The sequence below is a fragment of the Peromyscus eremicus genome, chromosome X (genome assembly GCF_949786415.1).
Source record: "Peromyscus eremicus chromosome X, PerEre_H2_v1, whole genome shotgun sequence".
In the NCBI taxonomy this organism is placed as follows: domain Eukaryota; kingdom Metazoa; phylum Chordata; class Mammalia; order Rodentia; family Cricetidae; genus Peromyscus; species Peromyscus eremicus.
Genome location: NC_081439.1, coordinates 60,201,402 through 60,222,977, shown reverse-complemented (window position 1 = coordinate 60,222,977; position 21,576 = coordinate 60,201,402). Strand labels below are relative to the sequence as shown.

Genomic DNA, 21,576 nt, shown 5'->3' with positions numbered 1-21,576 from the left:
CTGAAGTAATGGCTGATCTATGTGTAACAGTTTCAAGTTTGTTCAATATCAAAAGAATTGTACGCCAATGTCTTGCTGATCATGTACATATAAGTATCTGTAAGTATCCATAAATGTGATGGGGCACATCTGTCTTCTAAGCACTTGGGAGGCACCAAGGTCATCGCAAGTTTGAGGTCAACCTCGTCTACATTGTGAGCTGCAGCCTAGCCAGGACTGCATAGTGAGATCCCTTCTCACTCCCTTCCCCCAAAAGGTAAAAATGCACATATGTGTAAGCATGTCAGCAAATTAATATTATACATAAAACATATAGGAGAGAAATCGAGGGTATTACAAAATAAAGGAAAGAAAATATATTTTGGATGGCTTATAGAGTAATGATTAAGAGCATGGGGTTGAGGATGTAGCTCATTTGATACAGTATTTACTTAGCATGCACAAAGCCTTGTGTTCAAAACAGCACAGAGTGTATGTCTTTTTTTTTTCCCTCCAGATCGAATGTGGAATTTGTGCTTTGGTTTCCTCACCCAGAAAATGTTAAGTCCGCCTACTTTGTGGGGTGCAAGCATTGCATGAGATAATTCAGATAAAGGATCTGTATAGAGGTCGACTTATAGTAAATTCTCAATAAACGTAAATGGGGTGCTGTTTTGTCAATTAGATGGAGGTAAAGAGGATGGATCAAAGGAGCGCTTTCAGGATAAAGTCAAGATGCATCCCTGGTACTTTGAGGTCAGCTGGGAATGAACTGAACCCCACTATGAAAAGGTGGAGGGGATCAAATGACGTCGACCGCCTTAGCAACAGGCCCCCAAAGAAGGTGAATTCCCGTAGCCAATAAGACACTGAGCTCTGGCAGAGGTAGCCAATAGTTGACGGAAAGAGGAAGAGGGAGGACGCGCCAATTCTCCGGCTCGAGCCTCGGCCCAACAAAATGGCGTCCGCGGCGGCGTCGCTTTGTTTCCGCGGCTCCTGCGGCGGCGGCAGCGGTAGCGGCCTTTGAGCTGCGGGGAGGATCCAGCACCTGCTGCGGTGACTACTAAGAGTCCAGTACTTTTCGTTCGGGATCGGGCGCTGGGGGACGAGGAACGGTACCCAAGGGTTGCCGAAGCCAAGCAGGCGTTCGAGCCAAAAACATGACCGCTGAGCCCATGAGGTAAAACGCAAGCCCTTGTCACGGGCCCCGGCGGTCTGCTCCCGGGAGCCTTCCCCTCGAGTGGGGTGTTCGCAAAGACGTGCGCTAGGTGCCCTAGGCCCGCGCGCGGCTTCGCGGTCAGCGGCAACGTTTTCCCTCTAGGTGAGCGGGGCTGGGGGAGTGCGGTGGGGAGCCCCTACGGGGCTAGGGGTGTGTGTCGGGGGCGGCCTGCGGTGCGCCTTGCCTTCTCCACCTCCCGCCGCCGCGGAGTCGGGAGCCTCTGCTCGGCTCACGCCTCCGTGCCTGCAGCGTTGAGGCCGGGGAGTCGCGGGCGCTGGGCGCTTGTGGTCATTCTTCCTAATCTTTGGGCCTAGCGACTGCGTGGGGAAGGAGGGGGAGGGGGGAGGAGGGGGAGGGGCGGCGGCGGGAGGAAGTGAGATTCTGGGACCAGCTAGCTCCAACGGCGGTTGCCACGGGAAAGCCTTGGCTCCCCGCAGCTCTGGGAGAAGAGCTTTCGGGGTCAGATGGTGGTGGTGGTGCAAAAACGGTGTCTCGAAAGGTATTTAGCGTCTTTCTCACTCCAAATCCTGGAGGGTATACTGGGATTTTTTTTTTCTCCCCGGGCGGCGGCGGGGGAGGAGGGCAGGCTAATGCTTTTGCTTTCTGAGAACCCCGGCGTACTACTTTTGGCCAAGTCCGGTTTTTAGTGGGACATCAGTTGTTTCCCCCGCGTTTGGGGCAGATTTCGAGAAGTAGTTAGATCATGTTTTTATTTGTTCCTCGAGGGATGGGGAGCCGGTTAACGGGGATTCACCAGAAGTAAGATTTATTGCAAAGGTAGCTGTGGCCGGCAGGCCATATCTTACCAGTCAAACGTTTATTAGATTCAGGCTGGTTTTTCACGCGTTTCCGATTTGCTTCTTGACAGTTTTGAGTACTTAATCTGAAATGTATACCGCTTTTATGTAGATGCCGTGTTTTGTGGGCAGTTCGATATTTGACTTTGCATCCTAAGAGTGAATTAAGTGATTTTTCTACTCAGATGAGATGCGTGTTTGGTGCCTAGTGGCAAAATAAAATTACAGGTAGCGTGGATCATAATTGCATTTGTAGTTGGCAAAATGTGCCTTTGAGTTACTACTAGGACAGCATGTTTTTTAGAGCACTTTAGATTGTAGAATTTGAGAACGAGGCTACCAGCCTATTTTCTACATTAACAAACAGCGCATAGATGCTCTCTTTACTTAGGGAAAATATACTTTAGTTCTTAAAATACAGGCCCTTAGTTGTGTAGCGATCATTGCCTTGCTTTATGAGTTTGTGTTAATTGGCTCAAGTAAAGCAAATCTTTATTTATGGGGTATTGGGAAATATTGGCTGGTTATTATCAGGCATTTGTGTTTATTTATTCAAATGGTGTACCTTACAGTTCTATGTGATTTCTAGATTTTACTTAGTTTCTTACTTAGTTGTCTGTATTTAAAACCATAGTTTTGCCTTTGTGGAAGGTGAAGCTGGCGACTCAAGGATCTGAAGCCAGCCTGACTCAAAACTAGAAATTCCCAAACAGAAAACATAGGTGTTGCCTGTAGCCTCTACGGATCAAGAGGCAGAGGCAAAACAATCTTGGATCTCAGAAGTTCAAGTCCAGCCTGGTCAATATCCTAAGACTGTATCAAAAGGAAAAAAATATATAGGTTGTACTTGGATTTTCTCCTTTTCTCTTTTCTTTTATTTCCTTTCTTTCTTTCTGTCTTTTTTTTTTTTTGAGACAGGATCTCATGTAAACAAAACTGGCTTTGAACTGCGTAGTGAAGGATGATCATAAACTTCCCAGAGCTGGCATTACATGTCACTATCCTGGGTTTTGCTGGGCTAGGGGATTGAACCCAGGACTTTTGTGCACGCTAAGTAAGCATGCTACCAACTGAGCTATCACGTCCTCAGCAGTGCTGGGGAATGAACTAGAGCCTTGTGCATGCTAACCTATTGCTCTCCTACTGAGCTGCACCTCCCAGGCCTCTTTGTACATTTTATTTTGAAACTGTATTGACCATGCTGGTCTTTAATTCCTAGGCACAGTAGATCTTCCTGTCTCAGTTTTTCCAGTATCTGGGACTACTACACAGTATTTGACATAACCACCTCAGGAAGCTCCTCTCCCTTTCTTTAGGATAAAGAAATTATGCATATTACATTATGCTGGGGTTGTATTTATTTATTTATTTTTGCTAGTCTTGAGGGTTTTTTTTTTTAGATCCTGGTAGTGATAATAATCATAACTAAAACTGAGTACTTGTTGTCCTTGCATAATTAACAAATTTTAAAGTTACATTTATTTAGTGTATGTGTATGTGTGAGACCTACAGGAGTCAGAGAGCATTCTCCCCTTCCACCATGTGGATGCAGGGGGTAGAACTCAGGTCCTCAGTCTTGGCAGCAAACACCTTTATCCACTGAGCCATCATGGCAGGCCATGATATGTTTTTATTTTAAAGGTGTGTCTTAATTTATGTGTTTGTATGTGTATATACATATACATGTGTGCGGGTGCTGGAGGAGGCCTGTCTTAGTCACTGCTCTGTTACTGTGAAGAGATACCATGACCATGGCAACTCGGATGGAAACGTTTGATTGGGAGCTTGCTTACAGTTTCAGAAGTTTAGTTCATTATCATCGTGGTGAGGAGAGGTTTAGTTCGTTATCATCGTGGTGAGGAGCACTCTTCCGGGATCTCCAACTTCTTTCAGCTTGGGTGACTGCAACACACTTCTCTGTCTTGGGCTGGTTCCACTCCCTGTTAGCAGCTTTCCTCGGCAGGTATCCACAATCTGGCATCTCCAACATTTTGGGGTCTCCAAGGTCATTCAGGTTTCACCTTCACAGCTTCATGCAATGACCTCTCTAGACCTCCATGCAGGGACATCTCCGACACATTCCTCGCCTCAGTGGCTTTCCTTAGTTGTGAAGGGAGATTCTGTAACCTCTTTCTGTATCCTTTGCTCTTAAGCCAGAACCATGTGGCCCAAGCTGCCATGTTCATCAGCTTTCTGTTTTTGATGGTTCCTTCACTGTCTTAAATGTTTCTTTTTTCTTTCTTTTTTTAAAAAAGATTTATTTATTTATTTATTTATTTATTTATTTATTTATTTTGTATACAGCTACTACATGTGTCCCTGCAGGCCAGAAGAGGGCACCAGATCTCATTACAGATGGTTGTGAGCCACCACGTGGTTGCTGGGAATTGAACTCAGGACCTCTGGAAGAGCAGCCAGTGCCCTTAATCTCTGAGCCATCTCTCCAGCCCCTTAAATGTTTCTTTAACTCCTTTTCACAGGTTGGAAGCTTAGCTGGGTGGGGTCTTGCCCTGAGGTCACTGCTCCCTTTAGTCCTTTAGCACCAGGCTTTCTTTGAGCTTTTTATCTCCTTGAGCACTTACCTCATTACACTTCCTGGTGCCCCCTTTCCCCTTAAACTGTCCATTTTGTGTTTCTTTTTTGTCCAGCTTGCTCCTTTTCATTATGGATATGCCTAAGAGTGATTACTAATAACCCACACTAGGTCAATATGGTCAATGGAAATCTCTTCTGCTAATGACATTAATCTAAAACTCTTCAGTTTTTATCTTTCAGGCCTATTTTTAGGACAAGGGCAAGTACCCACATTTTTTGCCAAAATTTCACAAGAATGGTGTCTAGGCCACTTACTAATATTCTTCTCCTCTGAAAACGTCTTGAGCTGGCCCTCACAGTTCAAATCTCCCTGAGCACTGTCTTCCAAGCTCCGAGTGGCCCATTAAGCCCTTCTAAAAGTTTCCAACTGATTTTTTAGTCCAAAGTCTTCCATAGTCCTCCAACAGGATGGTTGGGCCTGTTACAGCAAAACCTCAGTCCCTGGTACCAACTTACTCTTTTTAAAATTTATTTATTTTTATTTCATGAGAATTGGTGTTTTGCTTATATGTGTATCTGTGTGGGGGTGTCGGATCCCCTGGAACTGGAGTTAGAGACAGTTGTAAGTTGCCATGTGGATGCTGGAAATTGAATCTGGGTCCTCTGGAAGAGTGGCCAGTGCCAACACTGTTCTATTGCTGTGAAGAGACACCATGACCACAGCAGCTCTTTAATTGGGGGGCTTGTTTACAGTTTCAGAGGGTTAGTCCATTATGGTGGGAGCATGTCAGTCAGTACTCATGGTGCTAGACCCAGTAGCAGAGGTGGGGGAGGGGAGAGGGAGGGGCAGGTAGAAACTGGGCCTGGCGTGGGCTTTTCAGACCTCCAGCAAGGCCACACCTACTGCTTCTCAAATAGTGTCACTTCCTGATGACTAAACATTCAAATATATGAGTTATGTGGGCCATTCTTACTCAAGCACAAGGCCAGAAAAGAGGGTATTGGGTCCCTTTAAGCTGGAATTCCAGGCAGTTGTGAACCACCTGACAATGGGTGCCAGCATCCAAACTCTGGTTTTCTACAGAGCTCTTAAGCGTTGAAGCATACAAGACCCAGCTTGTAGAGTTGAGATTAATTTTCAGAATACAACTTCATCTTCCCCATTTTGCTGGTGAGGAAATGGAGACCACTTGATTGAAGTTTTACAACTTGTAATTAGTGGAGCTGGGATTCTACCCAGTCTTAACTCAGCTTGTGTTCTGTTTTATTTTTAGTTGAGACAAGGTCTCAGTATGTGGCCCAAAGCCTTGAACTCAGGTGGTAGTCTAGGGTGGCTTGTTATTAATGACCAGTCTCCTCCTTCAGCCTCCCAAGTGCTGGGATTGAATTCCTTTAATTTAAAATTGTGTTTGTGGCCGGCCGGTGGTGATGCACGCTTTTAATCCCAGCCCTCAGGAGAGCCAGGGATACACAGAGAAGCCTCTGCCTCCTGCGTGCTAGGATTAAAAGTGTGCACCACCACACCCAGCGCTGTTTTGTTTTATTTTATTTTTTTATTTAATCTAATTAATTAATTAATTAATTTTGTTTTTTTGAGACAGGGTTTCTTCTGTGTAGCTTTGTGCCTTTCCTGGAACTCACTCTGTAGCCTAGGCTGGCCTGGAACTCAGAGATCTGCCTGCCTCTGCCTCCCAAGTGCTGAGATTAAAGGCGTGCGCCACCACGGCCCAGCTAGTTTATTTTTAAACATGGGATTATGGAAAATGGACATCTGATCAACTAATAAACTTATATTGGTGTTAAGATCTTGGTATTGAAAGAATTGGTGGTACAGAGATTTGATAGAACTTGTCATTCTAATCCTTGTGCCAGCTGATTATTTGAAATGTCGACAGCTGATAATGTGTTATAACCTCCACCCAGTCTTGGGGACCCAGCCCAGAGCCTTTTGTATGCTAGGCAAATACTCGACCACTTACTTCCCCAGCTGTTATTGCTTGACTTGAAGGGAAAACTGTCTTATTTTTTTCAAGAGTAATTTACCACTACTGAAATTCAGATTGCCGTACATGTAACAGTTACATACAAAAAAGTTGTCAATTTGTCCTTGGTTTTACAATGATAAAGGAAAACATTAAAATTCTCTGCTCCAACAAGGTATACAAGGAATTTCATGTTGTTGGGTTCATTTGTTAAACAACGAGAGCAAAGTCACCTACCGGACTCTAAAGAGCTGAATGATCGTGCTGCTAACGGAGAAAGGGGATATTTTCCCAGAACCAGTCAGTACCTTCCCCAGACCATTCCCATTTGATATCCCCCCAAACAGAACATGACAGTCGGGTTTGAAAAGAGAAGAAGCCACACAACATGCTTGTGCACATACACCAGTACTCCATGAACAATACAAGACTGGGGAAGGGGATGAAAGACTAGAGAAAACTCGGCTGTCAGCATGTGGTGGGACCCACTTTCGGCTTTTTAAAGGAGACTATTCTGGAGTAAGGTAGAAGTCCCCTTTAAGTAGCCAGCTCCTGTCTGTCGCTGGAGTGCATCAATCCTGTGTTTGGCCTCCGTTTCCAACTGTGCAGGTGTGTCTGTTTCATTGGTCGATTGTCCATCAGCCCTGAACCTGATCTGCCTCATTAACAAACCCTGCTGTTCATAATAGGCTTTTATTAGTTTACCGAGGGGGGTAGGCCTCTTAATCTTTCACTGCACCACAGAACCACCCTGCCCCAGACCTGCTTCACTTTAATATGATCGTTGTTCTCAGGCTTGGACTCCTTTGATTTTTTTCTCATCTGCCACGGTGAGAGCTGTCTCCCAAAAGAGGCCCAGGCCCACACTGAAATAACACAAAAGCAGCCCCAGCAGCGACACAAGGAGGTGGTAGCCGTGGGCCACAAGACCTAGCCTTTTGTTCTTCTGTATTTATTGATTTATATTTTATTAATTTATATTATTACTTTTAATAATGTGAATGTGTGTGTGAGAGAGTGGGTATGTGCTCATTGAGTGTGTTTCCTGCGTAGGCCAGAGGTGTTGGCTCTCTCTGGAACTGGAGTTACAAGTGGCCGTGAGCCACCTGATGTGGGTGCTGGGATTTGAACTCAGATCTTCTAGAAGAGCAATATATGATGCTTTTAACCAATGAGCCATCTCTCTACTCCCAACCTCCCATTTTAGACAAGGTCTCACTGTGTAATCCTGGCCGGCTTGGAACTTGTTATGTAGATCAGGCTGGTTTCAAACTCAGAGATCTGCTAGTCTCTGCCTTCTAAGCATTGGGATTAAAGGTGTATGTCACCACGTTGGCTAGTCTTAAAGTAGAAGTTGTCTGATTTGAGAGATGTTAATGTCTTAGAAAGTGTCTGGTAAGGTGATAGTTATCAAGCAATTGGACAGTAACCCAGTTTGTTATATATGTTAGCTGGGCAAATATTTTATTTCAACAATGTGGAAAACATTAAGCCAGGCCTGTGTGTGAGTGTGTGTGTGTAGGTGCACTTTTGTAAACTTGAGAAGGATTTTGCAAGCATTAAAATATCAGTTACTGGCCGGGCGGTGGTGGCGCACGCCTTTAATCCCAGCACTCGGGAGGCAGAGGCAGGCGGATCTCTGTGAGTTCGAGGCCAGTCTGGGCTACCAAGTGAGTTCCAGGAAAGGCGCAAAGCTACACAGAGAAACCCTGTCTTGAAAAACCAAAAAAAAAAAAAAAAAAAAAAAAAAAAAAAACCAGTTACTTGGTTATGTTCTGGTTTGGGGTGAAAAGAAAGACTGGGGTTAGGCCTGGGTACACAGGCCTGTAATCCCACCTACTGGGGAAGCTGAGGTAGGAAGATTGCAAGTTCAAGGCTAGTCAGGGCTACAGAGTGAATTCAGAGCCAATCTCTGCAGCTGAGTGAGATCCTGCCTCAAAATGAAAAAGTAAAAAGAGGGCAGTAAAGATAGGCCAGTGGTAAAGTAAAAGCCCTTGCATGGTGTGAGTGAATAGGCTCTGGGGGTTCAGTCCCTAGTACTACAAAAAATTTGTGACCCTTAGTTTTCAGACACTGGTCTCATGTAGCCTAGGCTGACATCAGATTCCTTGTGCTCACCCCCTAAGTGCTGTGATTATAGGAATTCTTTTTTTTTTGTTTTTGAGACAGGATCTCACTATGTAGCTGTCCTGGAACTTGCTTTGTAGACCCAGCTGGCCTCGAACTCACAGAGATCTACCTACCTCTGCTTCTTGGGTGCTGGGATTAAAGGCAGGCACCACTACTGGTAGATTATAGGCATTCTTTTTTTTTAATTATTTATTATGTATACAGAAGAGGGTGCCAGATCTCATTACAGATGGCTGGCCATGTGGGCACTGGGGACCGAACCCAGGACCTCTGGAAGAGCAGTCGGCGCTCCCAACCTCTGAGCCATCTCTCCAGCCCATTATAGGCATTCTTTACCTCACCAACTTCAACCTTGATTTTGATCAGGCTAGGTTTTGGCAACCTTTGTTGTAGATGGCCATTGAGTTGTCTCTTTAAGTAAGTACGTGTAGTACAAACCAATATAAAAGAGTATTTCTGGCTGGGGGTGCTGGCGCCTAACTGTAATCTCAGTTACTTCAGGCCTGAGACAGGAAGATTATGAGTTCTAGACAAACCTGTGCAACGTGGTAAGAATCTGTCTTAAAAAGCCAAACAGAAGAAAAGAATATTTCTGAACGGATGTAGGCATGTGAGGTAATATTTTTTTGAGACAGGGTATGGATGTGTAGCCCATGCCAGCTTTGAAACTATTGTGCTGTCTAGGTTGGCCTCCAGCTCATGCTACTCCTATCTCGTCCTCACAAGTGGTAGGAGCATAGGCTTTTGCCTCTCTGTTCAGCACAACAACAGTACTTATTAGTAAAATCTTTGGGATCGTTGTTAATTTTAAGATTGTAAAGAGAACCTAAGTCTTAATAGTTTGAGGACTGCTGTGAACTGACCCAAACCTGACTGTCTTTTCTAGTCACATAGCTACATCTTATCATGATTGTATGAGCTTGATAGACAAATTTCATTTTCAAGTCTATGTTTTGATATTAGTAGAATGAATTTGTAGTAGATATTCTGCTTTCTAAGATTTGATTTGCTTTGCTTCTGGGGGTATAGGAAGGAAGATCGTGATGAGGGGAAGTTTGTTTATTCAATGTACATGCATCTTTTTTTGCTCTGAAACTTGGATTGTATGCAGGTGTTCTGTTGCTCATGTGCTGTGTATCATGTATACATACATGTGCAGACATTTACTGAGAAGAAGAACCATTTGCTAATTTCGGCTCTAGATTTTGTTCTACTTTCTATCTAGTATATTTTTGTCCTTTTGTGATTGAAATGATACCTCTTAAAAGACCTTTAAGGCCGGGCGGTGGTGGCGCATGTCTTTAATCCCAGCACTCGGGAGGCAGAGCCAGGCGGATCTCTGTGAGTTCGAGGCCAGCCTGGGCTACCAAGTGAGTTCCAGGAAAGGCGCAAAGCTACACAGAGAAACCCTGTCTCGAAAAACCAAAAAAAAAAAAAAAAGACCTTTATTACCATAGGCAGGTGTTCTTTCTGCCTGGGGAAAGATTGTTGCCCAGGAAAAGGTTGTTTGAGATTTGCCCTGTAGCTACTATTTTCACATCCTGCCTTGTAGAAAGTCTCTCAGTTTTGGCTTAAAATAGCTATTCCTGTTCCTGGTATCTGTAGTCCAGCCATCTCTTTTTTGTTCCTCGTAATTGTCGTTTGGATTATTATTGGTATGTCAGTAGTGTTGGCGTATCAATAACCTACACTCTATTTTGGGAAAATGCTTTGCCAGTTAATCTAATACTTGAGTGTCAGTGAGGAGCAAGGCTGGGCACTGTATGTGTAATACAGTTTTCTGTGTTTCTTCCCGTGCCTCCACTTCCCCACTTCCCACCCCTCACCCTCCAGCCCGGTTCAGCAAGCTAGCTGAGCAGGTAAAGGTGCTTATGGCCAAGCTAGTGTTTTACTCCTGAAACACAAGACTCTACATGTGCTGTAGCACAGACTGCCTCCCCAAACAAACAAACAAACAAACAAACAAAGACTTGATGCCCTGGTAGGCATTCTTAATTAAGAGAGAGATAGGTGAGTAAGGAAGCGGTTCCAAAGTGTCACTAAAAGAGTGACACTATATTTATTGGCTGTGCTAGGATCAGAAATGGAGGGGATGCTGACTTTGGAGAGAGAGGTCTAGTAAAGCTTTACACACTAGATGGAATTGCCATTGAATCTTACGAGACAGAATCTTCTATCTAGGCTGGCCTTGAATTGATATAGCAGGGGCCGGCTTTTAAGTCCTGATGGATTCCAGGCATGGGCCACAACCTTAGCTTTTCTATTTGAGTTTTGAATGTGTTGGTATCTAAGATTTGACTATGAGAGGGCAATCTAGGTGGACAGATTAGTATGGTTAGAAATTAGTCTTATTTTACACATAGTAGAAGTAATAAGACATGTACACAAATATTTGGAGCAAGTTTAAAAGTGATAAAATGCTGCACAGGGTACAGTGGGAGTTACTGTGGGAGTAGGAAGCTAGCCCCTCCTTTTTGGTAGTGCTGTGGATCTGTCAGCATGCTAACTAAGTATGCACCCTATCTTAGATTAACACTTCAAGCCGAGAAAGACATTTTACTCCTGCATCTTTGCTGCTGCTACTGCTACCTCTGCCTATTTCTCTCCCTCTTTCTCTTCTTCTGGAACAGTCTTACTTTGTAGCCCAGGCTGGCTTCTAGTTTGCAATAATCTTGCCTCAGCCTCCTGAGTGCTGGATTATAGGTGTACATCGCTACACCAACGCGATTCGAAGGCACTTCTTATGGAGACTAAGAAATGTAGATGCAGTAGATACTTCAATCTAGTCCTTAGAGGATGGGCACAATTTTGACAAGACTATGAGAGGATTCTAGATATGAGGGATGGCAGTTTGAGAAAGCCAAAACAAAATAAACCAAAACCAAAAGCAAAACAACTATATGTTAGCATTTTCCTTTTGGAAGAAGGTCAGCTTAGACTTATTTTAACTCGTGGAGGGAGGGGGAAGTATTGTTTAACTGTTGTACAGTCTGAATGTTAGCTTTGTCGCTTGGTTAGTTTACAAATGCTCTTTACTGTTGTGAATGGGTCTGATGATCTCAGTTCACAGCTGCTAACAGCGAAGAGAAAGTTTTAGCCAGTTGCTACTTTCTGAGCTCTCAGGTTCTCACCCTAGCCTTCGAATCTCGAGTTTATTAGAACTACAAGAGATTCAGTTAAAGCTCCCTTTAGCGGCAGCAACAGAGCCATTGTCTGGGGGAAAGGAATCCTCCCAGGCGAAGGCCTGAGCATCCAGGCCCCTAGTAGTTTAAAGTACAGCTACTGTGAGGAAGGTATTGTGTTTTGAGGCTGGGTGAGGTGGCACACACCATTAATCCCAGCATCCCAGAGGCAGAGGCAGGTGAGTCCCTGTGAGTGCAAGGCCAGCCTGGTCTATAAATTGAGTTGCAGGACATCCAAGACTTACACAGAGAAATCCTTTCTCAAAATAAGTAAGTAAGTAAGTAAGTAAGTAAGTAAGTAAATAAATAAATAAATAAATAAATAAATAAATAAAGCAGAACATGTTTTGATTTATTTGATAGGTTCCAAATTTAATTTTGATGCTTGTTTTGAAAACACGCCTCTAGCTTGCTTCAAAAGATTGATACATCAAAGAACAATTTGAACATGAGGCAGAATTTAACACTTGGCTTATGCAGGATTTCCTCTGCAGAGTCAGAGGTCAGCAAACCGATCTAGCTACCCATTTGTAGCCCCTTTTTGTAAGTTCTATTGGGATGCACCCAAGCCTGTTATTTATGCCTCCTGGTGTGTGTGTAGCAACTCCATTTTGTAGTTGTAGAGTTCAGTGGTTGCCCCTTATGGTCTACAAAGCCTAAAGGAAGTATTTTCTGGCCTTTATAGAAAGAAAGCGTTTGTTGATTTCTGCACTAGGTAAGTGCAGGAAAACCACACCCAGCTGAGTAGAGTTGCATAAAAAATACATGCATAAACATGTATTCCTGCCAAACATTTATCGGCTACCTTGGTTCACCATGTTAGGAGCCACACCTAACTGCATCTGTTCAGTTTTCCATTCAATTTCCATAGCCTGCCATAGGCTTCTACCATTTCACAATAATTCACCAGCTGCAAATATTTGTTTTGAGACAGTCTTACTCTGTAGAGCAAGGAGGCCTGAGCCTCATCTTCTAAAGACTGTTCTGGCCTTAAACTTGCCCTTATCTTCTTCCATTAGCTTCTTGTGAGTGCTAAGATTACAGGCATGTGCTACCACACCTGACTTATGACCTGCAACTCTTCTGAAGCCTACTTCCACAAGCAAACTTCTGTTTTCAAGGCAAAGTGTCATACTTCATACTTACTGTGTTTGTGCATTTCTGGATCATGTGCATTCCTGGATCATGTGTAAATTGTGTAAAATTGCTATCATTTCGGGGCTGGAGAGATGGCTCAGAGGTTAAGAGCACTGGCTGCCCTTGCAGAGGACCCAGGTTCAGTTCCTAGTACCCACATGGCAGCTCACAACTATCTGTTACTCCAGTTATGCCTTCTTGTGGCTTCTGCAGCATTGTTTAAGTATGGTATGTAGACATACATATAGGCAAAACACCACATACGTAAGATAAAGGGAAAAAAAAACCCTTTATCCTATATTTAACCTATATTGTTTGTTTTTTGTTCATGCCTTCCTTATGTATTTATTTATTTATTTATTGAGACGGTCTCACTCTGTGGTCCAGTCTACCTTCTTCATCACCTTTTACTCCCAGTGCTAGGATTATGAGCTACCACATACAGTATTCTTTTTGAAATTGTTTTTTGGTTTTGATACAGATTCTCATGTGGCCAAGGCTGACCTTGAACTTGTATGTAGTAGAGAATGGCTTTGAGCACATTACTTTTCTTCCCCAGCTTCCTGAGTGACAGGATTACAGGTGTGCACTAGTATGCTTGACTCTCTGGTGGGTATTTTTTAGTGTTGTGCTGTTTTTGTTTGTTTGTTTTCTGAGACAGGGTTTCTCTGTGTATTCCTGTCTGTCCTGGATCTCAATCTGTAGACCAGGCTGGCCTCGAACTCACAGAGATGCGCTTGCCTCTGCCTCCTGAGTGCTGGGATTAAAGGTGTGCGCCACCACCGCCTGGCAAGTGTTAAGCTTCTCATCTCACTGTTTCCCTATGAGTTCTGATGTTGATCTCACAAATTTGCATGGTCTGCTGATTTTATTTTATTTCATTTTTGAGACAGGATCTCACTGTGTAATCCTGGCTGGCGTGGAACTTGCTGTATAGACCCAGCTGGCCTCTAACTCACAGCTTTGCCTGCCTCTGCCTCCCAAGTGCTGGGACTAAGGGTTTGTGCCACACCTGGCAGTTGGATGGGAACTCTTTACTGGTACACAGGCACCTTATTAGTGGCTACACCACTGAAGAAAACATCCTCTAGTTGTTGTTATTTTTTAAGATAGAGTGTCTTGTGGACTAGGCTTGCCTCTAGTTTGCTGTATATTAATAGCTCAAGTCTCCCAAGTTCTGGGATTATGGGCCTGCGTCACCACATCCTGCTTGTTCAGTGATTTTTATTTTGCGTATGTATTTATGTATGTGTGTGTGTATCCCTGTGTGTGTTCACATATGCACACGTTTGTACATGTTTTTGGAGCTTGAAGTTGATGTTTAAGTGTCTTACTCAATCTCTCTCCACTGTAATTATATTGAGTCAGGGTCTCTTGTTGAACCCCGAGTTCTCAAATTTCTGGCTACTCTAGGTAGCCAGTTTCCCTCAGAGATGTCCTAGTCTACCATGTGAATACTGGAATTACAAGCAGCTGCCACATCTGCCAAGCTTTTTATGTGGGTTCTGGAATCTGATCTCTGGTTCTCTCTATCTTGTGTAGCAAATGCTTTATCCACTGAGGCTACTCCCTGGCCTTGATGAAAAACTTTTTGTTATGGTTATTTATTTACTTTTTTAGTGTGAGTATAGGGGGCCCACATGTGGCGTTCAGAGGACTGCTAGTACACACGGGTCTCTCCTCCTGTCCTGTGGGTCCCTGGGCATTGAATGCTCATTGTCAGTCAGGCTTGGCAACGAGTTCCATCTTTATATGGATTCCAGGGTTAAACCTGATGAGCCATCTCAGTACCAGTCCTTTTAGGAACTCACTTGTTACATTATTAGATTTACTCTAATTGTTAGCCTGTAAAAAGTATTGATTTATCAGATATTTTAGGAGTTTTGTGAAAATCAAGGAAATTAATGGCTATAAAGCAGATTAGTGTCAGATTTAGTAATTTCTTGTATTATCACTGATTATTATTGCCAGAATTATACAGTTCTGGTTCTGTTTTATTTAGAACCAGAAAATGTTCTGAATACAACACACTGACAGCGAAGGATAGGAGTACTGCCCCACAGAGTTACATTGCGCTTCTACAAATTGCCACCTGAATAATTATGCTTAATACTCACAGATTAGTGCTCACGCCAGACACCCCCCCACCCCCCATGGGTGATGGTAACTAAAAAGACTCAAAGACCATTTATAATGATCAGGATTGCTGAAATAAGTGAATGTTGAATGCCCAGCCTACATGGGACTTGTATATCACTTCCTCTAAATCTCAGAGAACATCACAGAAACAGGGGATTGGACAGAATGTAAGAACTAGAAATAAGGGCTAGAGAGATGACTCACTGTTCTTCCAGAGAGTGCGCGCTTACATATACACTCATACACATAAAATTAAAAAAAAAAGCTGGAAGAAGTGAAGTGAGATAGAATACTGTCTTCAGGGACTCTTGAGAAATGAGGGATAAGAGACTTAGTTAGAAATAGAGAGGGAGAGAAACAGAGAAAACACAGGATAGACTTGGGTGGACCTGGATCCTTATCCACAGAACTTGATTCCAAAGGTCAATTTATAACAATGCCAAGGGGTGGAGCAAAAGACTTCCCCTTTGCTAGTTACAAGTCACCTGGTACCCAGGCCCATGGTTCAATCAACTTCTTAGGCAGTCTTGCTAGGTACAGCCACTAGGAAACCTAATGGGCTATAACAAGTCCCTCTTCTTTATATTTCAAAAGAAAAAACTCTTGATTCAACTGCATTAAACTTAACATAATATTTTTGTTTGTTTGTTTTTTCGAGACAGGTTTCTCTGTGTAGCTTTGCGCCTTTCCTGGAACTTACTCTGTAGACCAGGCTGGCCTCGAACTCACAGAGATCTGCCTGGCTCTGCCTCCCAAGTGCTGGGATTAAAGGCGTGCACCACCGCCGCCCGGCTAACATAATAATTCTAACATAAACAAAACTATACAAAATTATAATTCCTACTCTCAACCTTCCTACAAACCTACTTTCAACCTACAAACCTACATTCAAGAACAATTTCTTAGTAGAACTATATAAAACATAACATTAATTCACTCAAGTAACACGAAAATATTTTTTAAATTAAATATACTGAGGAATAGTAACTCTCCCTTTTCTTTATATTTTAAATTAAATCTCAAGCCTAGTTAGAAAACCTAAATTTCTGTAAACAGTTTGATTTTTTTTTAAAAGATTTATTTATTTATTATGTATACAGTGTTCTGTCTGCACATATCCCTGCAGGCCAGAAGAGGGCACCAGATTTCACTACAGATGGTTGTGAGCCACCATGTGGTTGCTGGGAATTGAACTCAGGACCTTTGGAAGAGCAAGCAGTGCTCTTAACCTCTGAGCCATCTCTCCAGCCCCAATATTAATTAATTAATTAATTAATTAATTAATTAATTTATTTATTTATTTTTGGTTTTTCGAGACAGGGTTTCTCTGTGTAGCTTTGCGCCTTTTCCTAGAACTCACTTGGTAGCCCAGGCTGGCCTTGAACTTACAGAGATCCGCCTGGCTCTGCCTCCTGAGTGCTGGGATTAAAGGCGTGCACCTCCACCGCCCCCAGTTTGATTTTTAAGCAGTTCCATTTTTACATAAACAGTTCATAAGTCATCGCCGTTGATAGAGTCTATATGCATAAGCAAATTTAAACTTGCCCCATTGTAATGAAATCATTACTGTCCATTTCATTTCTTAAGTTCAAAAGTTCAAAAAGAGTTCTGTACCATTCCTAAAAGTTCCAATGAGCACTTGCAGTCAGGGCCTGGCTCGTCAGCTGCCCTTAAGTCTGTGTATAGCCGTCAGAGTCGTAATGACTGAAGCAAACAGTTCCAAATATGAGATGTCCCACACCGAAACTTTTCAGTTCAAGCAAGTCTCTCTGAAACCTCCGCTCCCAGCCACCACTGTGCTCTGCAGTCCGCAGCCCTCTGCAACTGGGCCGCTCCTGGACCAGGCTAGAGAGCTTCACCTCACAGCCACATGGGCTCAGTGCTCCTTCCCACAGCAACCCTGGCTTTGGGAGAAAAACCTATTACCTGCATCGCTGATGGTCCAAGTGCTCAGCAAACCGGGTCCCAGCCACAGATCCCTGGTCTGCCTGTTCAGCCTGGAGCACTCAGCAGTCCGGCGCTGACAGCTCTCTGCTCTTGGCCTCCGGAAGCAGTCTGGTCTCCGAACTCTCCGTTGGTCAGTTGTTCATCTTTCCTGAGAACCGCTGGACTCTTCTCCGCTATTCGCCTTTCTCGCAGTGTGTTGTCTCACAGGCTGCAGAATCTTGCTGTTCACCTTTCCAGAAGCACTGTACCTCTGCAGGGCTTTCCAAACTGCTGCTTGTCGTCAGCCTCTCTCATGGCTTAGCTTGTTCATTTTTCACCGTGGCTTTCTCTCGGTAGAAAGCTTGTAGACCCTCATGCATCTGCCACCTGCACAGCGTTGATGCCTTGAGGTTCTCAGTTTCCAGACCCTCTGGCTGCTGGCGCTTGCACTGGCTCTTGAGAAGCTCCTTGAGAAGCTGTGATGTTTCATGGGTCTCAGCCGTGGACACCTGGCTGCACCTTTCTGAAGCTGGCAGTCTCTGGAACTGCTTCTTGTTATTGGTGGTTTCTGGAACTGCCAAGTCTGCTATGGATATTGAAGAGGTTGGAAAAACCTACTCTTCATATCCTTAGACCTAAAGCCTATATATTGTAGACCTACATTTTTTTGACTAAAATTTATGACCTATTTAAACCTACATTCTATAGGACTACTTTATAAACCTTACCCAAGTCTCATTGAAGCCTACATAATAAACTTACATTCTACTCTACAACCCCTAAGTCCTACTCAAGCCTTTACATTTCTTATTTAAATTTACATTCTATATGTCTGCTTTATAAACCTTACCTAAGTCTTACTTACATTCTATAGGACTACCTCAGTAAATATACTTCTTATACTGCCTTAGCAAATACACTTGTTATCTTATTTAAACTTACATTTACAACTAACATGGCCATTTATTACTACATGTCTTAAAGAAATTCTATAGATCTATTCAAACACCTAAAGATTTCTTAATACCTAGAAGAGATTTAGAAAAGATATCTAGGAGAGATTTCTTAACTATTATCACTTTACATATAACAGAACTAACTTAACACTAAAGCAAACATCTATAAGATATTTTTTAACACCTAGAAAAGATTTTGTTAGCTAAACTATTAACGAGACCAGAAGTACGCAAGTCATTTCTAAAGTTGTCAGCTTTGATATTATTCTAAAAGTTTTTGAGAGTTTGAAGGAAGATTTGTCAATGGCTCTTTGAATGCTGGGATTTAATGAGTTCTGTTGCTAAGGAGTTGTAACATTTGTTGCTAGGGAGATGTAACATTTTCAGAACAAATGCTACTCCACAAAGTCATCTTTCCCACCAAGCTCTCTCTGTGGTAAACGGTTTCTAATTAGAGGCTGTCCCTTTACCCAAATTCATAACAGCTTCTCTATGTCATAATTCAGACAAACGTTTCTGTTACATCAGAAAAGCTACCGTAAAGCCTAGTCTTTCTTAGGCTCAGGATGAAATTCCCGTATTAAACTGCCATAAAGCTCTTAGCAAAAAAAATTGGCGCAGCTATTAGACCATATAAGGTATTGTTTCAAACCTGCTTTGATACTACATTTCCCAGAAAGCCTTTCTGTAGGCTAGCAAACTTTCCAGTTCCCTTTACAGGATTTCGGGTTTTTTTTTTTTTTTTTTTTTTTTTTTGCAATGGGAGATTTTTCTTTCCTAAACTTGCTTTGGAATGTCTGTGCCACCGTTTAATGGGTATACTTCTCTAATTAAGTCTTTTATCTGACCCAGTTCCTGAGTGGTTTTGTCACAAGCTGAGGCTTCAGCTTATTGCCTGAGGCAAAATCCTTCGGGTTTCACTCCAGGTCAGCGAGGCAAACCAAAAGCATTTGTTTCCGAAAGGTCCTTTCTCTGATAGAAAACTTCTCCCCTGGATAGCGCCCTGTCCTGTCCCGGCCTGCTCCTTCCCCAGATAGTGTCTCAGCTTGGCTTCTCTGTATCTGCATTTTCTCATCAGGCCCTTGCTCAGGGGGACTTTCCATCCAGGTGAAACTAATTTTTTCTTACAGAAACGAAACTGAGAAAGTTTTGAAAAGCTTTTTAGTTTAGAGAGAGATTAAGTTTTTCCCAAGAGAAAGAAAGACCAGCAGGTTTTCCCAATAATTCTGTTCTCGAAACTTTGACTTCAGTGGCCAGGAGGAAACTAATTCTGAGGGTAAGATGTTGCACTGCTGACGGAGCAGAGGATTTTTGCTTCTGTCTGCACCTGCTGCAGGGGAAATTTCTTTCTTCCGCTGCGTGGACCTAGCATTTTAGCTGTCCCCAGGCCAAAAGCTTCCATAGGAATCTCTTTTCTACCCGATAAGCTCAAAGAAGAGCGTTTCTCTGCCTGTAAAGCTCAAAGAAGATAGATTTTTTCCAAGTTTGCATTCGTAGTCCCATAGTTTCCATCTAGTTGCTTATCTTTATGTTAAATTTTCTTCCTAATATTCCTACATTATATTTCTATTTCCTACCTAACTCTAAATTTCTTCCTGCACTATATTGCTAAATTCTATCTTATTTTTTATAGATCAGAGAGAGAGAGAGAGAGAGAGAGGGAGGGAGAGAGGGAGGGAGGAAGAGAGAAAGAGAGAACCTATATAGAGAGAAATCTAATGCTGCAGCCTTGCGGTATTTCACCACCTAACCTATACACCCAAGAATAAAATACCGATGCCTTAATTTTTCAGTTCCTTATTGGCATGCCTACACTCACAGTGCCCCCTTCAATCCTTTCTCCAATGTCTAGGGTTATGTTTCTTTTTTATCTTTTCTTTGTCACTGTTCAGGCGCCATCTGTAAAGGACCAGCCCCCACCATTTTTTTTTTTTTACCCCAGGGACTCTTGAGGAATGAGGGATAAGAGACTTAGTTAGAAATAGAGAGGTAGAGAAACAGAGAGAAACACAGGATAGACTCGGGTGGGCCTGGATCCTTATCCACCGGCCCAGAACTTGATTCCAAAGGTCAATTTATAACAATGCCAAGGGGTGGAGCAAAAGACCTCCCCCTTGCTAGTTAAAGTCAAGTGTAGAGCCTTACAAACACCTGGTACCCAGGCCCGTGGACCAATCAACCTCTTAGGCAGTCCTGCTGGGTATAGCCACTAGGAAACCTAGTGGGCTACAACATTTCTGTGTATATGTACACTTTTGTGGATGCCTGTGGAGACCAGAAGAGGGCATTGGATTCCCTGGAGTTGGAGTTACAGGAGCGGATATAAGATGTCCAACATTGCTTCTGGGAATGGCTCCTGTCCTCTGCAAAGGTAGCAAGTGCTCTTAACCTCTGAGACTTTCTCTGGCTCTGCTGTTGCATACTTGATTCCACAGCAGTTATGATTACTGACACAAGACCTGTGTGTAAGATTTGACCTATCAACATTTTTGGGGGGTGGGGGGGCCGGGGAGAATGCTTAGGCCTCCATGAAAATGATTGCTAGGGGAGATGAGCTCATTGGTACCACCTCTTGTCTGTAGCCAATTAACTGTCACTGAGAGAAGGGAGAGAGACTTCTTCAGTGGTGTGTAGCCATTGGCAAGGTGCCCATGCTCCTATAAATAATCCTCCACCTGGCACCCTGTAAGTAACTCTAATGAAACTTCTTGGGAGTGAGGAGAGAGAGGGAGAAAGGAGGGAAGACTGGAAAGTATGAAAGGGGCTAGTTTGGAAGATGAAGGTTATCCGTGGGAGCTGAAAGGGAACAGGATGGGTAGTGGAGATGAATATGATAAAAATATATATGTAAGAAATGTCATAATGAAATTATTGTATATAGTCAAAATTAATATGAAACCTGTACTATATATTTTGGTTTGTAATTCAGCTCTCTATCTGGAAAATGTTTTTGGGGTTATCAAAAGATATTTTAATATTCTTCTATAGATAAAAATATATTTACTTAAAATGATTTAGCCTGGGTTGGTGGCACATTCTTGTAACCCAAGCTCTTGGGTCATAGAAGATCAAGAGTTCATGGTCAGTATTTTGTTCATGCAAATTTTTTGATTTGGGTTTTTCCAGACAGAGTTGTTCTCTGTGTAACAGCTCTAGCTGTCCTGGAACTTGATTTGTAGACCAGGCTGGCATGGAACTTACAGAGATCTGCCTGCCTCTGCCTCCCAAGTGCTGGGATTAAAGGCGTGCACCACCAGCGCCCAGCTGCAATATTTTATTAAATTTTTTTTTGTATTTCGATTTTTATGTGTATGAATACTAGCTCGCATGTATGTGTGAGAACCATGCAGTGCCCATGGTGGCCAGAAGAGGGTATCAGATTTTCTGGAACTGGAGTTACAAATGGCTGTAAGCCACTATATACTGGACCCTCTGGAAGAGCAGCTAGTTGTCTTAATTACTGAGACATCTTTCTAGCCCTTTAAAGAATTTAAAGTCCTGGAACTCAGTTTGTAGAACAGGCTGGCCTGGAACTCACAGAGAGTCTGCCTCTGCCTCCTCGGTGCCGCGAATAAAGACATGAGCCATCACTGG

The 21,576-nt window shown here is 43.1% G+C and overlaps 1 protein-coding gene across 3 annotated transcripts in view; it reads left to right on the top strand.

The window, feature by feature from the left end:
* The first annotated feature begins 932 nt into the window (after positions 1–932).
* Positions 933–21,576, top strand: part of Atrx (ATRX chromatin remodeler) — a 178,033-nt gene continuing 157,389 nt past the window's right edge. For all 3 annotated transcript variants that reach the window (XM_059251435.1, XM_059251433.1, XM_059251432.1), the window contains exon 1: positions 933–1,159. In XM_059251435.1, coding sequence (XP_059107418.1) covers positions 1,140–1,159 — 20 coding nt within the window. In that variant the 5' untranslated portion in view covers positions 933–1,139. The remainder of the gene's footprint in view (positions 1,160–21,576) is intronic.